Source organism: Syngnathoides biaculeatus, chromosome 10 (genome assembly GCF_019802595.1).
Source record: "Syngnathoides biaculeatus isolate LvHL_M chromosome 10, ASM1980259v1, whole genome shotgun sequence".
NCBI lineage: Eukaryota > Metazoa > Chordata > Actinopteri > Syngnathiformes > Syngnathidae > Syngnathoides > Syngnathoides biaculeatus.
The window spans coordinates 10,430,359-10,451,060 of NC_084649.1; the positions used below are offsets into that span (position 1 = coordinate 10,430,359).

Consider the following 20,702-nt stretch of genomic DNA (forward strand, 5'->3'; position numbering starts at 1 on the left):
GAAACCAAATTCTCAGTTTGGGTCAAGACCTGCCTGGAAAAGTTTGGAAATCCTTAGAGACTATTGTAGGATCCAGCCCCCACTCGTGCCATGATGTGAGTCAGCAGCTGGTACACACACATGCGCACACACACACAACTATGCATGCACGCTAGGGCTTTCCCCATTGCTGCACATTAGTCTCACTGGATCTGGTATTATTTCCACTTTTTAAAAATTATTTCTTTATTTTTTGTGCCCAAAGATTTCACCTATCATAAGCCAGTGAGTGACTGTTGGGATTTAAATGTTAAGATTGACTGTCTCCTTATTTATTCTGGATCCGCAGATTGGTCCCGCCTATGAAGCTAAAGAGTGCTTCAAGCAGCCTAAAACTTGCATGTAGAAAGAGCTTCTTGTTTGAAATTTTCCTCTCCCAATGGCCTTCTTAAAGAAGAGTTTTGTCAAGAGGAAATGCAGTACAGTGTGTGTTACATAGAAGGGGAGTTGTTGACATTTAAGCACACAGAAAATCATTGTTTTCATCTGAGTGGAGAAGAATCAAGAATGGATATCTGTCTATTTCTGCTCCTTCCGGTCAAAGATGTCTTGGAGTACTTACAAACAGATTGATAAATCCTAATTAACGCAACAGAAGTGTATGGTACTTTGCAGCAATAGTTTTAAACTCATAATAGCCATGAGAATCTATCTTGAACGACCAATGATATTGTGTAAGAAAATCAAGAATCATTTGTTATGACTACAAACCGTAAAGATTAAAAAATATATATTTACTAAACATCTTCCCGAAAAAGTGAACTCCAAATCCATGCAAATTGTCAAGAAAAGACATTATTTTGGTCACAATGTTATTTTGCTGTGTGCTATTGTGAGAATGCAAAATGGCTGCCTCCTCCTGGCACTTGAACACACAGACCCTCTGGTGTATTGTAGCGCACCATCAGCAATGAACAATGGCCTTTACCATAAAGACAGCTTGAGTGATAAAAATGAACAGTTTTTAAAAGGACCAAAGAGAAGGAGCTCTGAAGACACTCCCATGCATGCGGGTTCATTGTCATGGAAAAGGCATATTAAGCAGAATGAGAAAAATCTTTCTTGGAAAAAAAAAAAGTGTAATTAGCATCTTCAGAAAATGTTGCAAATCATGAAACTTAATTTCGGACATCTAACAGAAAAGAGGTGTTGGACTTTAAATTCAGGAAAAATATTACTTTAGTGTCGTGATTGGAGAGTATACTTTTTCCTGCAGTACTTATTTGCTTTTCAGAAACCATTCCGGTGTTTTATGTATATATTTACATGATAAATTATATGATTTATATAACTATTCTTGCATGAGTATTACTCGTAAGACACAAAACTATATGAAACACCTTGTAGCACAATGAATACCAAGTTTGCAGCTGTGGCGTCAAATCAAGTGAAGCTTTCCTCTTATTAAATGTGACTAGGCTCGATCCTTTGAGGAGTTGAGCACACTCAAATGAGTTGATGCGACGGCCTTCCTGAAAGTGGCTCTATCTGTGAGAGAGTGAGGAGGGCTTGAAGTGAAGCCAGCAGGGGAAGAGGACGGGCCATAAACAGCTGTCCACTTCTACTCTGTGCAAAGACAGCAAGAGGAGCCCGATGGAGCGAGAGGGTGCCTGACAAGAGGGTCTGTGCGTGAGTGCGCCACTGAGCGTCATGTTTGAGGGTCCTCAGAGGCAGAGGAAGGTGCTCGCAAGTGGAACGGGAGAAGGGAGGTGCTGAGTCTGCACTCGCATGCTTTGAGAGTGAGGAAAGCTGGAGTGTGAGAAGACTAGGAAGAGTGTGAGAGGCGAAGGCGAGCAAGAGTGGAGGGTGGCAGGAGGGGTTGTAAGTCATATGTCAGAGGAACGGAAGTCAGCAGGAGTTCGTGTCATGTTGTAGAAGTGGACATCGGACGTGAGGCTTTAAGAGGTTCTCCTCAGGTGGTACAACTTCAGTGTTGAACAGAATTGATGACACAGACCAAAGAGTGCTGCAAACATGGGGTGCATTCACAGCCTCGCTACCAGAAGAAATAAGGACCAACAAGCTGACCCCAGAGGCACCAGTCTTAGGACAGACCCTGAGGTACTCCCTGAGATCCTGCAGCTCGCTGAGGTGAGTGGCGGAGCAACTGTGCTGCATGCCATGTTAAAAATTTGTTTTATAACTTCAAAAGCACTTACTCTTAGCCTCTGATGCAAAAACACATCCTGTTCAATTACAGTACAGTACTGGACTTGAAAATGTGGATGGTAATCTCGCACTACTGCAGCATTTCCTTAAACTTCAGAAGAGGGGATCCTCCCCTTCTTCAAAAACGAGGCTTCATTGTGTTTAATGCCACTCCCAGTTATTTTAGCTATCGAAGCTTAAAGGAAAGACAAACTCACGCTTTGTATGTAAAACAACATATTTTTGCCTTAATAAGCTCTATTTAGCTCACTTAATGCAAAGTCCTATAGATGGGCTAACAAGTAGCGCCTGAGTCACAATATTATACTCCTTTAAGCAACTGATATTTTAATGCAAACAGAGGAGCAACACATGCAACTGGAGTCATACAGCCGCAAGTGGCGAAGGTGTATATGCCAGAAGGAGCATCACAATGTCCATTAAATCAAAGCAAAAAATGTAACAATTTCTTATACTCCATATAGGTTTTTGTTGATGACTCCAAAAGACGCAAAGCTTCTAATAAGGCAGTTCCATAATTTGAAAACTGGACCAAAATTTCTTGGTTGCCTTCCAGGAAATGTAATGAACTTTCAATGTTTTTTTAGTTCCGGACCCTCAGTTTGGGAAAACCTCAATTAGAGAACCAATGTATCAAGACACATTTCTCAATATGTTTATCAGGTAATAGATGCGCTTCGGATCACTGTGGCACGTTGGATGAGTTTGGTGTGGAAGAATCCCATCAAACACCTTTGAGATGATCTACAACAGAATGTGACCCAACATCCCAAATCTAGAAAAACAAATACAACATACATAAGCTGTAATAGCTGCAGAGGAACTGACCAATTTGAATCACTGTAGAGAGAATGGCTTGATGTCCAAAAATATTGTCTATGTAGTGATAGTCAATAGTGATGAATGAAGACCGGTCCTGTGATGGCTGTTAATCATGTCCCGTTGGGTCAAGGGGGGAAAGGAAGTGGTAGTGTAGGTTGCTATGTATGGTTGAACGTGTCGTCTGTCTGTCTGGTGGCTTTACTTTGGAATGACACGCACACACTGCCGTAAATTAAAGCCTCCGGTGAAGTTTTATGAAGCCTGTAATAATAAAAAAAAAAAAAAGTGTTTGTTTGGTTTTGCAGGGGAGGTCACACACCTAAATGTTTTCACACAACCGACCACTGTAGCACGCTGGAACATCAGAATGTTTTTGGTTTTTTTTTTTCTCACCGTATCTTCTATGCACGTGTTTGGTCTCAGAAAAACGTTACAAAGATCACATGCAGCAGTCAATTCCTTAAAGCCTGCTCCTATGCTTGAGTGTGTGTGAATTTCTTTGCACGTGTTTGTTTGACTATGCCAATTTATGATAACATGGTCTCTGCAGAATGGGTGGACTTGACAGTCTTTAATTTCATACAATTGTACAGTCCAGATTTGTTTCTCTTTCTTTCACTCTCACGCCTGCGCACACAGGAACGAACATATTCCTGCACCTATTTTCAGAATTTTTGTGGCTCTTTAGAGGTGACTGCCCTTACTCGCCTAGTTATAAATACCCTGCTTGAGCTGGCGCTTGCCACCTGCTCCCGTCCCTTCTGGACTATGTGCCTGTGTGTTCATGTGTGTGTGCGTGCGTGTGTCTGTGTGTTTGTGACTTTTGTATGTCATCACAAGTAAGGTGTCATGTAAAGAAACCCAAACAGGCCAATGCATTTAGCATCAAGTGGGTGTGTCACTGTACTCAAGTGTTCATTTACTGTGTGCGTGTGTGTGTGTATTTAGGAGTGCGTACTGGTGTGAAGGCCATCTTTAAGAGTTTGCAATTATTCACAGACTTTTCTAAAATGTTATGTACAGAGTTTCTGTGTTATAAGGTGTAAATTTAAACCATTCATAGCATTAGAAAAGTGTTTAATTCCTAAATTCAACTTGGAAAGTTCTGCTAAAATGATATACACTGATCCAAATTTTGTAAAGAATTTGACGTTAGTAATTAGACTGCATGTACTATAAAATGTTTTATTCCTTACGTTATTCTGTATGGAGAACATTATCACAGAATTTCACTACAAAGTGTATTTTGTAAGATCGAGCTGATATCTTGCACTCACGGGTCACATTTAGTGAATGAGGGGTCTTAAATTGGTCATTGCAGTTATTTACTCGCCTGACTGTCATGTAGCCAGCATGCATTTTTTTCCCCACTGTTTAACAGTGCGAGTCTGAATGGTTGCCTTTTCTCAAAATGTCCCCATGATTGATGGCCTACCAGTCCACGTTGTAGTCTGCCTTTCACTCAAACGCAGCTAAGATAGACTCCAGCTCCCGTGACCCTGAAAAGGGCATGCTGAATAGAAAGTAGAATGGTGGAGGGCTTACATTTGATCAAACCGCTAAATTTACATTTTCCGTCATCCTGCTGATGAAAAACTGGTCAGCATCTCCTTGAATATTTTCCAAATTGAGTCCGCTGAAGCAGATTTTGTGGCCGTACTTGAGTAAAACCATGTTAAAAATAGCCAAAATCTATTTTCTAAAAACAGCGTTTTGGGGGTCATTTACCCACAAATTGGAACAACTGCTGGAAGATTTATCGATACTGGATAGTTTTCATCAGTTAGTAGCAGCACTATAGAGTACAAACCCAATTCCAATGAAGTTGGGATGGTTTCTTATATTCTTATAAAGAAACGGAATACAATGATTTCCAAATCATGTTCAACCTATAGTTAATTGAATACACTACAAAGACGAGATATTCAATGATCAAACAATTAAACCTTAAGGTTTTTTTTGTTGTTGTTGCAAATATTCATTAACTTGGAATTTTATGGCTGTAACATGCTCCAAAAAAGCTGGGACAAGCGGTAAAAAAAAGACTGACAAAGTTGAGGGACGCTAATCAAACACCTGTTTTGGAACATCACAACAGGTGAAGAGGCTAAATGGGAACAGGTGAGTTCCACAATTGGGTAGAAAATAAGCTTCCCTGTACTACTCAGTCATTAACAAGCAAGGAAGGGTCGAGGTTCACCTTTTTACAAACAAGTGAGGGAGACAATAGTTGAACAGCTTAAGGACAATGTTCCTCAATGTAGAATTGCAAGGAAGTCTACGGTCCATAATATCTAATGGTTCAGGAAAATCTGGAGAAATCACTGCATGTAAGCGGCAGAGGCCAACATTGAATGCCTGTGACCTTCGCTCCCTCAGACGGCACTGCATCAAAAACCAACATCAACACTTCAGAAAACCACAGTCAGTCAATACAGTTCAGCGCTACATCCATAAGTGCAATTTAAAATTACAATCTAAAGTAAAAGCAGTTTATTAACAACACCCAGAAACGCCGGCAGCTTTTCTGGGGCCGAACTTATTAAAGATTGAGTGACAAGTGTAAAAGAGTTCTGTGGTCTGACGAGTCCGTATTTCAAATAGTTTTTGGAAATTGTAGACAGCGTGTCCTTCGGGCCAAAGAAGGGAGAAGAAAAAAAACACCTGGACTGTAATGGACAAAAGTTTGAAAAGCCAGCATCTGTGATCTGCTGTGTTAGTGCCAATGGCATGGGTAAATTACTTATTTGTGAAGGCGCCATTAATGCTGAAATGTACATTCACTTTTTGTAGAAATAGTTGCTGCCATCCAAGCAACGTCTTTTACATGGAGGCCCATGCTTATTTCAGCAAGACAATGCCAGACCACATTTGACATGTTTTACAACAGCGTGGCTTTGTCGTAAAAGAGTGTGGGTGTTAGACCGGCCTGCCTGCAGTCCAGGCCTGTCTCCCATTAAAAAATGTCTGGCTAAAGCTGTACATCAAGCAAGAATGGGCAAGAAATTCACTGACAGAGTTTCAATAATTAGTGTCCTCAGGTCCCAAACATTTATTGAATGTTGTTAATAGAAAAGGTGAAGTAACATTGGCAAACATCACCCTCTTCAAGCTTTTTTGGATGATTGAAAATTGCACATTAATGATTATTTGCTAAAAATATTAAATATCTTGTCTTTGTCGGGTCTTCCATTAAATATCGGTAAAACATGATTTGCAAATCATTGTATTCTGTTTTTATTTAACACAATGTCCAAACTTCAATGGATTTTTTTTCATTTTTGAAGGGAAAATTATGTAAATTATTAATTTCTCCCTTCGGGTGCTTCATCTGATTATGTTCAAATTTGGACAGGGTACTGTATATAAAACAAATGGATGACCTGTAACAAGTTTTTGACTTGAACCAATGACAGTGAAGATGAGCTTTCATTGTTGGTCAAACTCAAATGTTCCATATTCTTGCCCCTTTTGTCTTCACGGTCCAATGTGAGCTACAACCTGTCCCAGCCGACTTTAGGTGAAGGGGGGTAACACACAAAACTGTTCGTCAGTGGATGAAAAGGCACTTTGTCGCTGTACTCTTTGTATGGTGACTAATACACGATTAATACGCACAACACTGTACTTGGATAAATAGACTGGTAGGCGACTGTGGAAATTTCCCGTTAATGCTGAGGGCGAGTAACACAACCAAAAGAAAGAAAGGAATTGAGTGCTAGTTCCTCCATCACAGCATATTATACCAATCCACAGATACCAGGAAAGTTTCCACAATTGCTTCTTTGACCACAATCTCAAAGATTTGACATTCTTGAAGGAAAAGTCCCATACTTTAGAAATCATTAGACATGTGGTTAGCCAACCTGCTAGTCGAACAAGCATTTATAACTTCCACACAACAATAAATAACACCATTTGGAATGTAGCAGCGGGGCAAAAGAGAAGTGGAAGAGTCTCTGCAGTGGTCTCACATGCTTGGAGAATGACACCAACTTTGGCTGTAAAACTCCAAATGGGTGGGGTCCTTTCCACGTCAATTTAATACTGCTGTCATGGGATCCTTTGGCTACGCAATGTCACATGAGTTTCTTTTCACTGTTACACAAACAGCATGAATGGTTGAATAAGGCTTCACCAAACGGGAACGAGATTGTAGAACTTTACTCTCAAACCTTTCTCTCTTGTATTATGAACTCTCTTTAGAGCGGGGCTTAAAAGCAACTCCATTACAATTGACAGCATTCTCAGTTATCCCTCTGAAAGTTACCCTGAGTCATTTACTCTTCCATAAAAGTAAAGTGGAAACATTTAATTTATTTAGCAGTTAGTAGCACTTTAAAATTCTGCATAGTCAAGTAGAGGTGAGCACGCCTGCCTCAGTCAAGAAGTTCTGTGTTTGAATCTTGGCTGAGGCCCTTATGGAAGGAGTTTGCATGTTTACCCATGCTTGCATGGGTTTTCCCTGGGTCCTCAGGCCTCCTAGATTCTAAAAGCATGTGTGTTGGGTTTACATGCATGTTTTGGAATGTGGGAGGTTAGTTGGGATCATTAACTGAAAATGTCTGTGTGAATTTGCATGTTTTTTTTTTTTGGTCTGTATGTCCTCTGTGATTGGTTGGAAACCACTCCAAGTTGTATGCTGCCCCTCACCCAAAGTCAGTTGCGTTGGAGTCCAGCTCCTTGGACCAAAGGAATAGAAAATGGATGAATGGAACAATAAACACCCAATGGATGACGGTTCCTGTATGTCAAAACAAATAGTGTTGTGAAGTTGAGTTCGCAGACATTCGTCAATTACATTAACAACAGCTCCAGTTGGCTGGAATTCATGACTTCTAAGAGCAGTTTCATCGTTAGGAGGGTTGCCAGTGGAGCTGAAAAATTGACCAGTAGATGGTGCCCTTGACTTACTGGCTGTTGGCAGTCCGGTTTTTGCAACTCAATAATAGATATTGGCTATTTTACCATATCGTACCATAGAATTAACTCACTTATTTTGGTGGTTTAGTGTGGTTTCTCCAACATTAACTACAGTGTAGTTGATTTATCAAAGGGAAGTCATCATGCTGAACAATGTAGCATTTTTAGAATAAGGAGAGGACGCTATTGCCAGTTCACTCCAATCCAGCAATTAAGTGTCCATCTTGCTTCTTCGGATTAAGTTCGTGGGTAAACTGGAACCGATCCCAGCTAACCTCGAGGAAGAGGCGGGGTACACCACATGCACTCACCCATTCAGTGTTTACAATACACAGTGACTTGATTTCCCGATTAATAAAAAGTGAACATCATCATTTCAAAGTACAGTGTATATGCTATATTTCCTCACCAGTCCAAAAAGAGAAATAGAGCATATTTTGGAAATTTGACGAACCAAAATTTACAGATGCTGAGTTGAAATAGTATGTGATTTCAAGGTGTTTTGCAAATATCCTTGTCGTCACCTTGTGTGTAATATTGCCCTAAACATTGTTTTGTTTTCTTTGATAAATGGGCTGCTTGAGAAGAGTAATCTCTTCTAATTCAAAGTGGCTTGATATTTTGTTGTTGACTCCAGGGAGGAACTTGTCTGATGGTTTTGTGAAATAATGAGATCTGTCTGTTCACATTTGGCATGCAAACCTGAGCCCTTTTCATTGACCAACCAAAAATAGGTTTTCAAAAAAATGTTGTGGACTATTAGAGATTTTTTTTTTTTACTATCTGCAACTAATGAAATACTTTAATCATTGTCACTCAATAAAGACACTACTTTTGTCCAGTAGTACAACCATAATTGGATTAAAAGCTCATGCACTTTATTGGGGGAAAGCAGCATGGCACCATATGAAGTTCATATTATGTAACCAAAAAAAAGAGAGAAAAAGCTCAAGGTTGAAGTTGGTATTTCATGAATTATGCATATCTATTCATAAAGGATTTATAGTCCATTCACAACACATTAGAGAAAGTGCTCTTTTATAATGCATTGCAATGAATGAGCTCACGATTCAAGCGGGTGTGAGTGAAACTGTAGTGTTGGACTAGTCAAAAGATATGTGTTGGACTTTGGGGTCAAATACTCCTGTAAAGGAAAATCCAACCAATGAAAAAGGCAAAAATAAATAAATTAAGCCATGCAGAAAATGTTTTTTCAGGCCAAAGGAAATGCTCTATGTTGTTTTTATTTAACAGGAAAATAAACATGCTTGCAGGTAGTGTGCATTGCAGCCACTCCTGAAAAACTCAGTCAAGATTCCAATTCATTTCACTAGGTAGTTTTGAAAATCCATTAATTATGTCTCCAAGACCAATCTAGATAACATTTTGACAAATTCAATACGACTGTCCACCCTGTGGTGTCTGAGCCCATACCAGCTGTAGCAACACCTCTGACTTGGAGACGATACATTTTCAAAACTGAGCGCATTGGTTGAGCAAGAGTATAAAGGCAAACTACGCGCAGGAGAGCCAAAGCAAGGGTTACACCGATTACAGCACCGATTACATGTCACATATTAATGAAAATCCACCCGTTTTAAATGTCAGTGGGTAAGACAATTTGACTTTCTGGGCGTTTTCAACCCAAATTATCTCGGAAACCCGATAAAAGTAATTCAGAGATTGTGAAAAGTAATTATATGAGATGGAAAGAGACCTTTAAAGCTAACTATAATTTATAACTGCAAAATAAACTGCAATTTGTAACTGTGGGGGAAACCATAAATAAAAAAAAAAAAGTTCCTTGATGTGAAGTTATTGTAAGTCACTCCTCAAGCTTTTTGGATTTACCTGAATATTTTTCTTCTCTTAGTCCACAAAAAGTCCTTTTTTGTGATTTATACAGCTGTTGTGTGGTACGATCTAGTGTTGTTGAACATTGAGTTGACTTCTAATCAAGATGAGCAGAGTTACATGTACATAGTATGTTGGCTGTGGGATATATCGTGGATGAAAGCAGGTGATGACACCTTCAGGTTTGTGTGCAGCAATACCAAGGAGTGGGCCATGCCTTCACCGAGACGCACTTCAAGCGGGAACACGTGTGTGGCAAGTGCAAGCATACCATAGAAAGCGCTGGCGTTTTCTGCAAGGGTGAGCTGAACCCTCAGCATGTATATGACGGGCTCTCCGGGCCTTAAATACATCTCTCAGTTTGACTTTGTTGTTTGCAGAGTGCAAGGTGGCAGTTCACAAGGTGTGTGAAACCAAGGTAAGCTGTGTGTTATCTTTCTCTTTAATTTGACCTCAGGCTGCGTAGCAAAGAGCAATCTTGCGTGGCTGTAGCGTGGATGTGGACAAGGCTTGTGCACTGACCTACTTGTGTGCTGGAGAAAAGGGCATCCCCTCTTAACAGGAAACAGTGAGGTCGCTATGAGTAATTCATTGTGGTAAAACTACAGCGGTTATGTCTACATCACTTCACAGCTGCTTGTATTATTTTTATATATCCATCCATCCTTTTTCTTAGCCGCTTATCCTCACAAGGGTCGCGGGAGTGCTAGAGCCTATCCCAGCTGGCAACGAGCAGGAGGCAAGGTACATCCTGAACTTGTTGCCAGCCAATCGCAGGGCACATCGGGACAAACAGCCGCTCTCACAATCACACTTAGGGGCAATTTACGTTGTCCAATTAATGTTCCATGTTTTTGGGATGTGGTAGGAAACCGGAGTACCCGGAGAAAACTCCACACAGGCACGGGGAGAACGTGCATGTTCTCCCCGTGCCTGCACTCCGCGACCCTCATGAGGATAAGCGGGAAAGAAAATGGATGGATGGATATATATATATATATATATATATATATATATATATTTTTTTTTTTTTTAATGACCATGAAAGCATTTCAAAATTATAATATAGCCCAAATTAAGAATAGAAACTGCATCTTTTTCTGCAGCTTCAACCATTTCAGTTTATTCACAAATTTCATCACATTCTTGTCTATTTTATTCTGTATCACCCATCACAATAGCAATGACTGTTCAGGAATTTTGCAATGAGGTTCATGTTGAAGTCTTCAAATCCACACATTGATTTCAGATTAATATTGCGATTTGCTTTGCCCAAGGGCATGTGCTCACGCTGAAAATTTTTTGTGTGTGTGTGTGTGTGTGTCTATTAATGATGCACATATTTTGTTGTTGTTGCCTAAGCCGTATTTTTGCGTATTACTGTGTCTTCTTGTGTGTTTCCTACTGTAAATTACGTTGGCGGTTTTTATTTTCTCTTCAATCTGACCTCCCTGAAGGCATGGTGGGTAACTCAGAGGATAACTAAGCTTTCTCCAATTATGAGACCGAATGTTTTTGAGTCAAGCTGATTACAGTATTTGCCATTAAGGTTCATTCAAAATACTTTCAACACAGCATCACTGCCACTATCATTAGCCTAAGTCCGTTATTGAAATTAGCATTGCTGTTGCGGTTCTTTTATACCATCAAACAACCGTTATATTTAATTAGCATAAAGTGGTGAAACTACATACAGAACATACCGTCACCCGCCAGGCAGAAACTTCTTTTGTACAAGTTTGGTCAATTTCATGTCAATTCAAACATTTTAGTCAGCAAACTCCCTAAAGTTAAGATTGAAAGAGTTTAGTGTGTAGGAACTTGAAACACGTAGACCACTGAATCTAGGATGCTGTGATGGCTGAAGAGAGTGGAGGTCTCAAGATGTGCCACAGAACCAGCACATTATCAACATTACACTCTTGCTGAACTCTGATCACATCAAATTCCCTCAGGATTTCCGCACGTACACAAAATGACCTAATAGTGTGGCACTGGACTCTACCAGCTGTTGTGCCTTAGCAGCCGGCCCCTAAAAGAGGATTATTGTTTTTGTCATACTCTGTTACCACGGTGATGGGCTAATACAAGTGCAGCGGGTGACTGCTGGGCATTCAGTTGGCCAGGGTGGTCAGTATCGAATAGGACAATGATCAATGAGGATGGAAGAAGAGTGTAAAAATAGAAAATAACAAGAGCGCCATAGATGCTTGACACTAAGTGATTGGCGTAAAGGACACAAATAGGTGAGAGGCAGCTGGTGTGTGTGCGTGGGTGTGTTATAACTTTCTGGAACCAGAATCTGGTCACACACATAAAGTGGATAATGTCAATCCAAGTGTCTGTTGTGCATGTCTGCATTGCACTGTTTTTGGATGGGAATTGGAATTTTTATTTATAGGACTTCCTTGTGTATTTTTTTAATTTTAAAAGTGTCCTTGTGCATTTTGTCTCCTTTATAATACTCAATCAGTGTCTTGTAGACATTTTCATTGTGATCTTCCACTGCAAAGGTCGTTGGGCGTAAATCACAATGCCCACTATGAGTGTGTTGCACAGTGATGTGCGTGAGTGCACATGCAGGACTAAGTCCTTGCGCAGGGTAGCCGTGCTTTCCCATTTGTGCTTGTGTGGCTTGTGCCATGAGCAGGGCGGGAGGGGAAAAAGAAAGCGAAGTGGCGAGTGCTGCTGGCACTGTGGGTGATTCTGCATGTGTGTGTGTTGTCATATGAGACGGCGTAAGAGAGGGTGAGCAATGACTTTATGTGTGTGTGACAGAGAGAGGGAGAGAGAGAGTGCGCGATGAGGGGAGGGAGGCAGGCTGTGTATGCCATTGTACAGACTGGACTGCTCAGACAGGGAGGCAAAGACTGAAGCTGCTTGTTGAGGTAAAAATCCACAGCACTAGTTATGAAACATCTTGCTTAAAACCTCTACCATAGAATAATGTGACTATTTTGTTACGTTAAATCAACTGTCTCGTGTCTTTTTTCTTGAGTGGCGAACTTGAAAGGCTCTTCTCAATGCGAGCTCTGTTAATGCAGCATATAATTCCATGATTGCATAGTATTCCAACAATAGTTAGATTGCTTTTTCTTTCTTCCAAAAGAGGATTTATTTTGCTGCAAACGTGTATTAAAAATAGACAAGAGGTGTGGCCTAGAAAAACTATGCATGTTTGCATTTTAAATATTGGACAATGTGATTTTTATGATTGTATAGAGTTCACTCATGTGGGTTCCGTTCCCACTCCGGGCCATTGTGAAGGTAAGTTGTTGATTTATACGTGGCCTGTGATGGATTGGGTACCAGTCCAAGATGTAGTTTGTCTTGTTCCCGAAGTCAACTGGGACAGGATGCAGCTGGCTATGACTGAACAGGATAAGTGGCAACGAAACTTAATCTGGATGGCTGAATAGATGGATAGGATTTAAATGATTGCATCCACTAGTTAGTAAAACCACGTGACTGTCACCTATTTGCAAGCAGCATATCCGGATGTCTCAAGGGGGACAGAGAATAGACAAAACTCCGCCCCTCTCACGTTATTCAGCTGTTCTAACAACAACAATGGGATGGATGCTAATGTTGCATAGTAACGTAGAGATGGTTACAATATCTGCTTCTCCACAACAGCTGTTCTACTAATCTTTGACTTGACATAGTGGTGACGGTAACATAAGGATGTCCAGATGTTGTAAACACAGGTGCTGTATTATTGTTTCTAATAATTGCATGAAATACTTTGGACTTGTGCACTGCTTTTATTGTTGAATTGCCCCCAGTGTCCCTCAACAGGTGACAAAGCAGATCAATGACTAGCGTACAGAGAGGACGTGCTCACTAGGTCAGCAATGGATTTTGCTGATGAACATCTGTTACCAGATTAACATGTTGCCATATCACCTCCCAAAGCCACTATTTATAGTCGTGCCTGGCGAACTACTATAGTACTTAGCGTAGTTTAATTGAACACGTTTCCTTCACCTTATCTAAAGTGACAGAGGACACACGCACGGCTTCTTGCACCCTCTGTTTGCATCTAGTTAATTTCCTCGTGTCAATCACGTAGCAATAACTGTGCTGTTTAGTTTGTTCAATATTGAAGTCGCATGATCATTCTGGCAGGATTAATAAATCCAGCTGGACTTCACAGGTTGCCATATTTTTTATGGGGGTATACAGTATACTAACAACCACAACATTTTGAAAATTTACTCAATATATTGATATTCTTTTTAAAGGCTTTATCAAATAAACTGCCTTACAAGATAAGATATTAACAGTCAGTTTTGATTGACACTGTCAGACAGGAATTAATTTGTTTATTATTGTGGCCGTACTGTGCAACGGTGTATTCTTAATATTTTGTAGTCTATGTAACTACTAATCCCAATTCCAATGAAGTAGGGATTTTGTGTAAAATGCCAATAAAAACAATACAATGATTTGCAAATCCTTCTCACCATACAGCCAATAAAATACACTACAGAGACAAAATATATCAGGTTCAAATTGTTATTTTTTTCTTGCAAATATTCACTCATTTTAAATTTGATGACAAAAGCTGGGACACGGGCATATTTATCACTATTACATCACCAGTCCTTTAAACAACACTCAATATGTGTTTAGCGAATGCGGACACTAATTGTTGAAGCTTTGTAGGTGGAATTATTTTGCATTGTTGCTTGATGTACAAGTTCAGTTGCTCAACAGTCAGGGGTCTCTGTTGTTATAATTTGGGTTTCATAATCTGCTTCACATTTTCAATAGCAGAGAGGTGTGTACGAGCCATTCTAGTCATCCAACTCGTACTATTAAACCACACTGTTAGAACACTGTTATAATATGACTTGACTTTATCTTAATTAACAAAGTGGGCACATCACTGAAAAAGACATTGCTTGGATGGCAGCATATGTTGCTCAAAGCCATTTACAGTACATCTTTCTGCATTAATGGTGATGTGCAAGTTCCCCATGCAATGGACACTAACACACTCTTATTCCATCACAGATGCTGGTTTTCAGACTTTGTGCTGAAAATAATCTGGATGGTCCTTTTTCTCTTTGGCTCGGAGGACACAACAGCCATTATTTCCCAAAACAATTGGAAATGTAGACTCGTCAGAGTAAAGCCAAATTTTCCACTTTGCGTCAGTCCATCTCAGATGAGCTTGGACCGAGACAAGCCAACTCTGTTTCTCAGTGTTGTTGATATGGTGAGTTACTTGTAGCAACGACGATCACTGATGATTTTCTGGAATGTTCCCTGAACTCCCCCCAAAAAGAATTTGAACTTGAAACTTGAGCTTGAAATGAACTTCAGCTGATGAAATAATTTATCCATTTTCATGTTTTTTTTTATTTTTTTTTTTACATTTTGAAAATTATTTCCATTAGGGCTGCCACTATTGAATCTTTTCAAAATCAATTATCCCATAGGCATGTTGTCGAATACTCGGGTAATTGCCATCTTTGACAGTTTTATGGGAATTCAATATTCTGCACCGTTCATGAGAATTCTTGTCTTATCTGTGCATTCTAATCAATATATTTAGAATATTGAATGTGCAAGTATTTAGAGTGTGTGAATTATTTGAGGCACAGAACCCATCCATCCATTTTCTTAGCCGCTTATCCTCACAAGGGTCACAGGGAGTGCTGAAGCCTATCCCAGCAGTCAACGGGCAGGAGGCGGGGTACACCCTGAACTGGTTGCCAGCCAATTGCAGGGCACATGGAGACAGACAACAGCCACACTCACAATCACGCCTAGGGGCAATTTAGAGTGTCCAATTAATGTTGCATGTTTTTGGGATGTAGGAGGAAACCAGAGTGCCCGGAGAAAGGGCACAGAGCCCCTTGACAAAATCATTATAATAGATAATATGCCCCCCCCCCCCCCAAGATCTCTTCCAACTAAAATGTTTTTCACCCCTTCCTGCCCTCAAAATACCCTGAAAAAGAAAATGCCCTCTATGCATGTAAGCAGTGTCGTGGTTCACCTTATTTTTTATCCACCTGGGGGTTAAATTCCAAATGATCTGCTCACAATCACTCTGGGATTAGCGTGCAGTCAAATAATTTTGTAGCCCTCTTTTTGGAGTCCACTGGACTAGAATAATTACAAAGACCTGAAATGTTAACAATGGATGAATGCTGTTTATTGTCATTATACCACTGTATAATGAGAGTGGTGATACTGTGATATTGCTATCACAGCAGGATAGTAGTGTTGTACTAGACAACTGACAGATGTAGTCAACATTTCATTATTATATGCTGGTGGACCGAGAGAACATCCTGAGCTAATTATCAAAGAGATATCTGAACTGAACCTAAGTGTTCCAGAGAGACTTGTGGTCTATAATAAGGAGCCTGATCAAAATAGCTGTGTGACATCTTTGTGCTCTGGTCAGAAGGCATTTTCAGCTGTTGACATGTCTATCACAGCTACATTATTCCCTCACTGTCTGCCTGCCTCTCTTTTTTTCCTGACATCTCCCCAATGACCCCCCCCCCCTGCATTGTTCATGTTTTGTACGAGATAGTCAGAGTGTGGACTAGCTTCTGCTCCGTGTGATGCTCTGCATGGTGTCCTCTGTCTTGTTTTGTTTCTTAAGGGAAAGCCCAGGTGGTTGTGGTCATCCTGTCGTGAGGTGAGGCACGGCATAGCGTAAGATAATGAGGAATGGATGTGGTGCACAGCTACAGTTTTAAAAACAAAAAATTGGATCTGCTCAAAACTTTCAGCTGCTCCTAAATGGCCTTTACGATGCAAGTGTCTTTCTTTTTGTTGACCTTTCATAGACTTATTGAGAAATGGCGTAATATGGAACATGCTCTGGTTATTTTTGCCTCTCCACTTCAAACTGAGAAGGCTTAGTCACTTCTCCCTTTGTCTGATGTCAGCTTTCACCCATCCTGTATGGCAAGCAGACGCCTGTGTCTCAAACTCACTTTTCCATCAGCAGCTTTCAGAGACATCTGTACCGGTTGACATTTCCCCTGGATTTACTGTGCTAAGTCAAAGCTAGGGCATTTATATTAATCATTGTTTATTTTCTTTTTGATTGAGGGGTCCAAGATCAGTGTACAAAATGTAGATGGGTATCCTGTGAGAAACAAATGTTTTCACATTGATGAATGAAGCGAACAGACACACAGTTAGCCGGTGGGCACCTGGTCAGTCCCGGAGGCTGTGATGGTGCACTGCTGTCATTGGCGCCGCTGTAAAGCACACTGATGAATGAGGTGAGCCGGACCAGATGCTTCAGCCCCCGGTGGCTCCTGCACAAACTCCACACGCATTCACGAAGAGCCTGCAGCTGGCAACCAAAAACACATGCATGTGGATGGCTCATTTACTGTTGACCATCACTGACATCCTGTTGCAAATTGTTTCCTGCTGAGTCTTCTGTCTCTCTCTGTTGCCTTAATACTACATGTCAAGACCCTTTGAGTGTATGTGCATGTTTTTATATACGTATATGTTGCCCATCTCCTACTGCTCCTTCCTAAAGCCAAGCACCTTATATCCTTTTAAGGGCAGTTATTAAACCCATTAAAGAGGAGTTCTGCCCCGAAGGAAACATTTACATGCTCTCTCATTTACGCCATGTTTGTCTCTTTTCATGTGGCCTTTAAGGAAAGACTTGTGCAGGAGGCATGGTGAAGTGTCAAAATTGATCAAACTAAAATACAAAATGTCATTGTTTCAGTTCGGTTGCATCTTCTGCCGAGTGTCCATTTCTGCGGTGCAACTGAGTTGCACAGTACCTTTCCTCCCAGCTTGTTTACCTTTACACCTCGTTCCTCCTGCCTTGACATATGAGTGTCTCGACTGACGAATATTTCAAGATTCGAGCTGTCTTTCTTTTTTTTCCCACATAGACCAGTGAGCATAAAACCCGAGATATGAGCTCAATAAACTCAGCTCACTTCACAACAAACAGCACTTTGGCAGAGTGAACAAATCTTCACAAAAAAAAAAAAAAGAAAAGTTTCAAGATGTTTAACCAGCTCAATACTTGTTAAGGTCAAAGACCAGCAAATGAATAGCATTCATGGTATGTGGCGATCTTTTAAGGCTTCAGGGAATGGGTCATATACAAACACAAATGGTGGAGCAACATATGTAGATAACATACAAATGCACAGATTCAATCTATGTAAAAATGGTAATAATATTGCTGATTATTGAGTCACAGTAGTTAAGTGAAGCTCTTCATTTGTCTGCATGACTGTATTATATAACTTCTTGGTGGCAAAGTCATATACACCACAAGGTGCCGCAATGAATTTTTCATGATGCACAAACTGTTATTACTATACATTATTGCAGTGATTTTTCCTATAGTATTAAAATATATATATTTTAATGCTGAAGCAAAAATGACTGAATTGCATTTCCATTTGTGTCATCAGGGAATGACAATTTGGGATAAAATTGATTTCAGCTCTGGGGTGCTTTTGCACAACAAATTTAACTTGTATCTCAAGGTATCACTGTACAAGAATACAACAGGGAAAAAAAACAGAAGAAAATTATCTATTTGTTCTTGACCTTTCCCTCTACTAATATCATGCAGTTAACTTTATCTTAAGAACCATTCCTAAACTATGCATAGATACATACAAAAATGGAATGTTAAGTAATGTGAAAATTGTATGTCTGTTTCCTGTTTACTATTTTATTTTGTAAAATGTGTATGAGCGATAGCCCAAGACTTTTGCACACTACTGTAGTGTAGACCAGAACAGATGCTGATAATGTCCTTTGTTGGACAAAATCATGCATTTTTACATGTGTAGAGGGAGCTTGGATTTGTATCGTTATGCGACTTGTTGCTTGACACCTGTCATCGACTGGCCGTCCATGGGTCCAAGATGCTGATCACCACAGTTCAAGGGTTCAATGGTGACAAGTTGACAAGGTGTTGCCTGCCAAGCTTTACAGTGGAATTTAATAGCCTGAATGTTTCCTTTATTTTAATTTATTTTTATTTCATTTTATTTTTTTAGGCCTGTGGCTCATTGCTGCTGGAGAACTTGGTTGGTGTTTCCTGGTTGAGATGGTGTCATTTCCTTTTTTCTTTTTATTATTTTCATTCTATGAGAACATTTTTAAAATGCACATCTTCTCCAGTGTATCAGAGTCGGATAGGGTCACAGTAATTTTATTTGAACAGTTACAAGTGACTAATGAATCAGATTGTTCAACCTTGTACTACTTCGAAAGAATAGTCCAACAAATGCAAAATGCAGCTTGATTCTTTGGAAACTATTTACTGAACCGGTAAGAGTGCACGATGGCTTGTTTCGAATGATGTGTTTTAGGTGCTGGGTTTCCCTCCAGAAAAGTTTTGCTTTTTGGTGTATTATGGCTTATGTAAACGAGATCCCTTGGCCAAAAGTAGATGCCTGCGACGTCTTCTATCCGGCTTGTGTTGTGTTGATTCTATGTTATCCATGCGGCTCCTTGGAGCAAAGCTTATGGTAGCCTCCTTCAGTGGAGAGCTAAAAAAACTTTATTCAGAAAGCTAAAACCACATCCATGTGCGGTCAAAATAATGTTGAGTTTACATAAAGGCTAAAGGTGAAATACTTTATTTTGTATTTTTTGAAGTGAATCCAGTGTGGCAGCATTGTAGCTCTTGTCAGAAGAAAGTAATTAGTATAATTCTATGATGTGTGGTGATTTGAATAACAAAATTCTGATTATTTTTTTCCAGCAGACTAGAGTGCGCCACCAATTCATCACCCATTCATTCATAGCTCTTGTTAGTTTTCAATCAATTATCAGCTTGACATCACGTGAAAATGTATCCATACAGGGCAAAGATGAGGATACACTTTTCTATCATCATACTTGAATTAGGCTACACAGTGGCGTGACTGGTTAGAGTGTTAGCCTCACAGTTCTTTGGACCGGGGTTCAATCTTGGCCCCGCCTGTGTAGAGTTTTCATGATCTCCCCGTGCCGGGGTTGGTTTTCTCCGGGAACTCTCGCTTCCTCCCACATTCCAAAAATATGCATTCATTAAAGACTCTAAATTGCCCTTAGGTGTGATTATGAGTGCAAACAGTTATTTGTTTCTCTGTGCTGTCCGATTGGCTGGCAACCAGTTCAGGGGGTACCCTGCCTCCTGCCCAAAGATAGGTAGGATAGGCTCCAGCTCTAGGCTCTAGGTATGATCAAATATTTGGAATTCAATTGTAATTGGCTGTTGTACATTATCATGTTCTCAACCTCAGGTTCAAGCAATTTTCCCCTTAGCCGGACCTTTATTTTTTGATAGAGGACCCCCGGTCTTTCCCAAATCATGATTACTTTATTAAGTGATCAAGATGACTCCCCCTTGGAGGGACCTGGATCAGCATATGTGTCCGATCTGAGGCCCCTCTTGTGCAGGAAACAGTTTAAGATGGTCTGGGCATATCACTCTGGAGTTGGATGCTAACTTCTCAGGTTAGAAAAAGAACCAGCATTTGGAAGCACCTTCAGAAAGGCCCGCATCCCTCAATGTGACCGTGCCCCCTTTTTGTGCCACACAATCTGGGACCTTATTATGCAACTCATGACTTGGCTTGCGTTCCTTCCTTACAAGCAAGGAATTGCTGGCAATGCGTAGTAAAATGTTTTTATTTCCAATATGTTTTTGTACTTTCACTGCTGGTGACATTGTGCCTGTTCTTCCCCAGGTGTCTACCACCTGTGCCTCAACACCAGAGCAGGTATGTTCGGACGCACGTGCATTTAGTTGTTATATTGCATTCACCAAATGGCATATGGGTATGATTTTCAGCACATTTCCATTAAGTCTGCTTCACCGAAGAAAAGAGGCTCCATGCCGAGGTACCGTACACCTAAATGATGCACAGAAATAA

At 40.3% G+C, this 20,702-nt stretch overlaps 1 protein-coding gene across 1 annotated transcript; it reads left to right on the forward strand.

The window, feature by feature from the left end:
* The first annotated feature begins 1,887 nt into the window (after positions 1 to 1,887).
* LOC133507324 (tensin-2-like) lies at positions 1,888 to 20,689 on the forward strand. Its single transcript, XM_061832249.1, has 5 exons — positions 1,888 to 2,130; positions 10,002 to 10,107; positions 10,188 to 10,225; positions 20,517 to 20,549; positions 20,621 to 20,689. The coding sequence occupies exons 1-5, from the start codon at positions 2,014 to 2,016 to the stop codon at positions 20,687 to 20,689; spliced, it is 363 nt and encodes a 120-aa protein (XP_061688233.1). The 5' UTR covers positions 1,888 to 2,013.
* Positions 20,690 to 20,702: the final 13 nt, after the last annotated feature.

What these genes read in the sequence shown, in the direction of transcription:
- LOC133507324 (XM_061832249.1), top strand. Translation starts at nt 2,014, where the DNA reads ATGGGGTGCATTCACAGCCTCGCTACCAGAAGAAATAAGGACCAACAA. An exon ending in CGCTGGCGTTTTCTGCAAGG is followed by an intron (nt 10,108 to 10,187) that starts GTGAGCTGAACC and finishes TGTTGTTTGCAG; the next exon opens with AGTGCAAGGTGGCAGTTCAC. An exon ending in GTGCCTCAACACCAGAGCAG is followed by an intron (nt 20,550 to 20,620) that starts GTATGTTCGGAC and finishes TATGATTTTCAG; the next exon opens with CACATTTCCATTAAGTCTGC.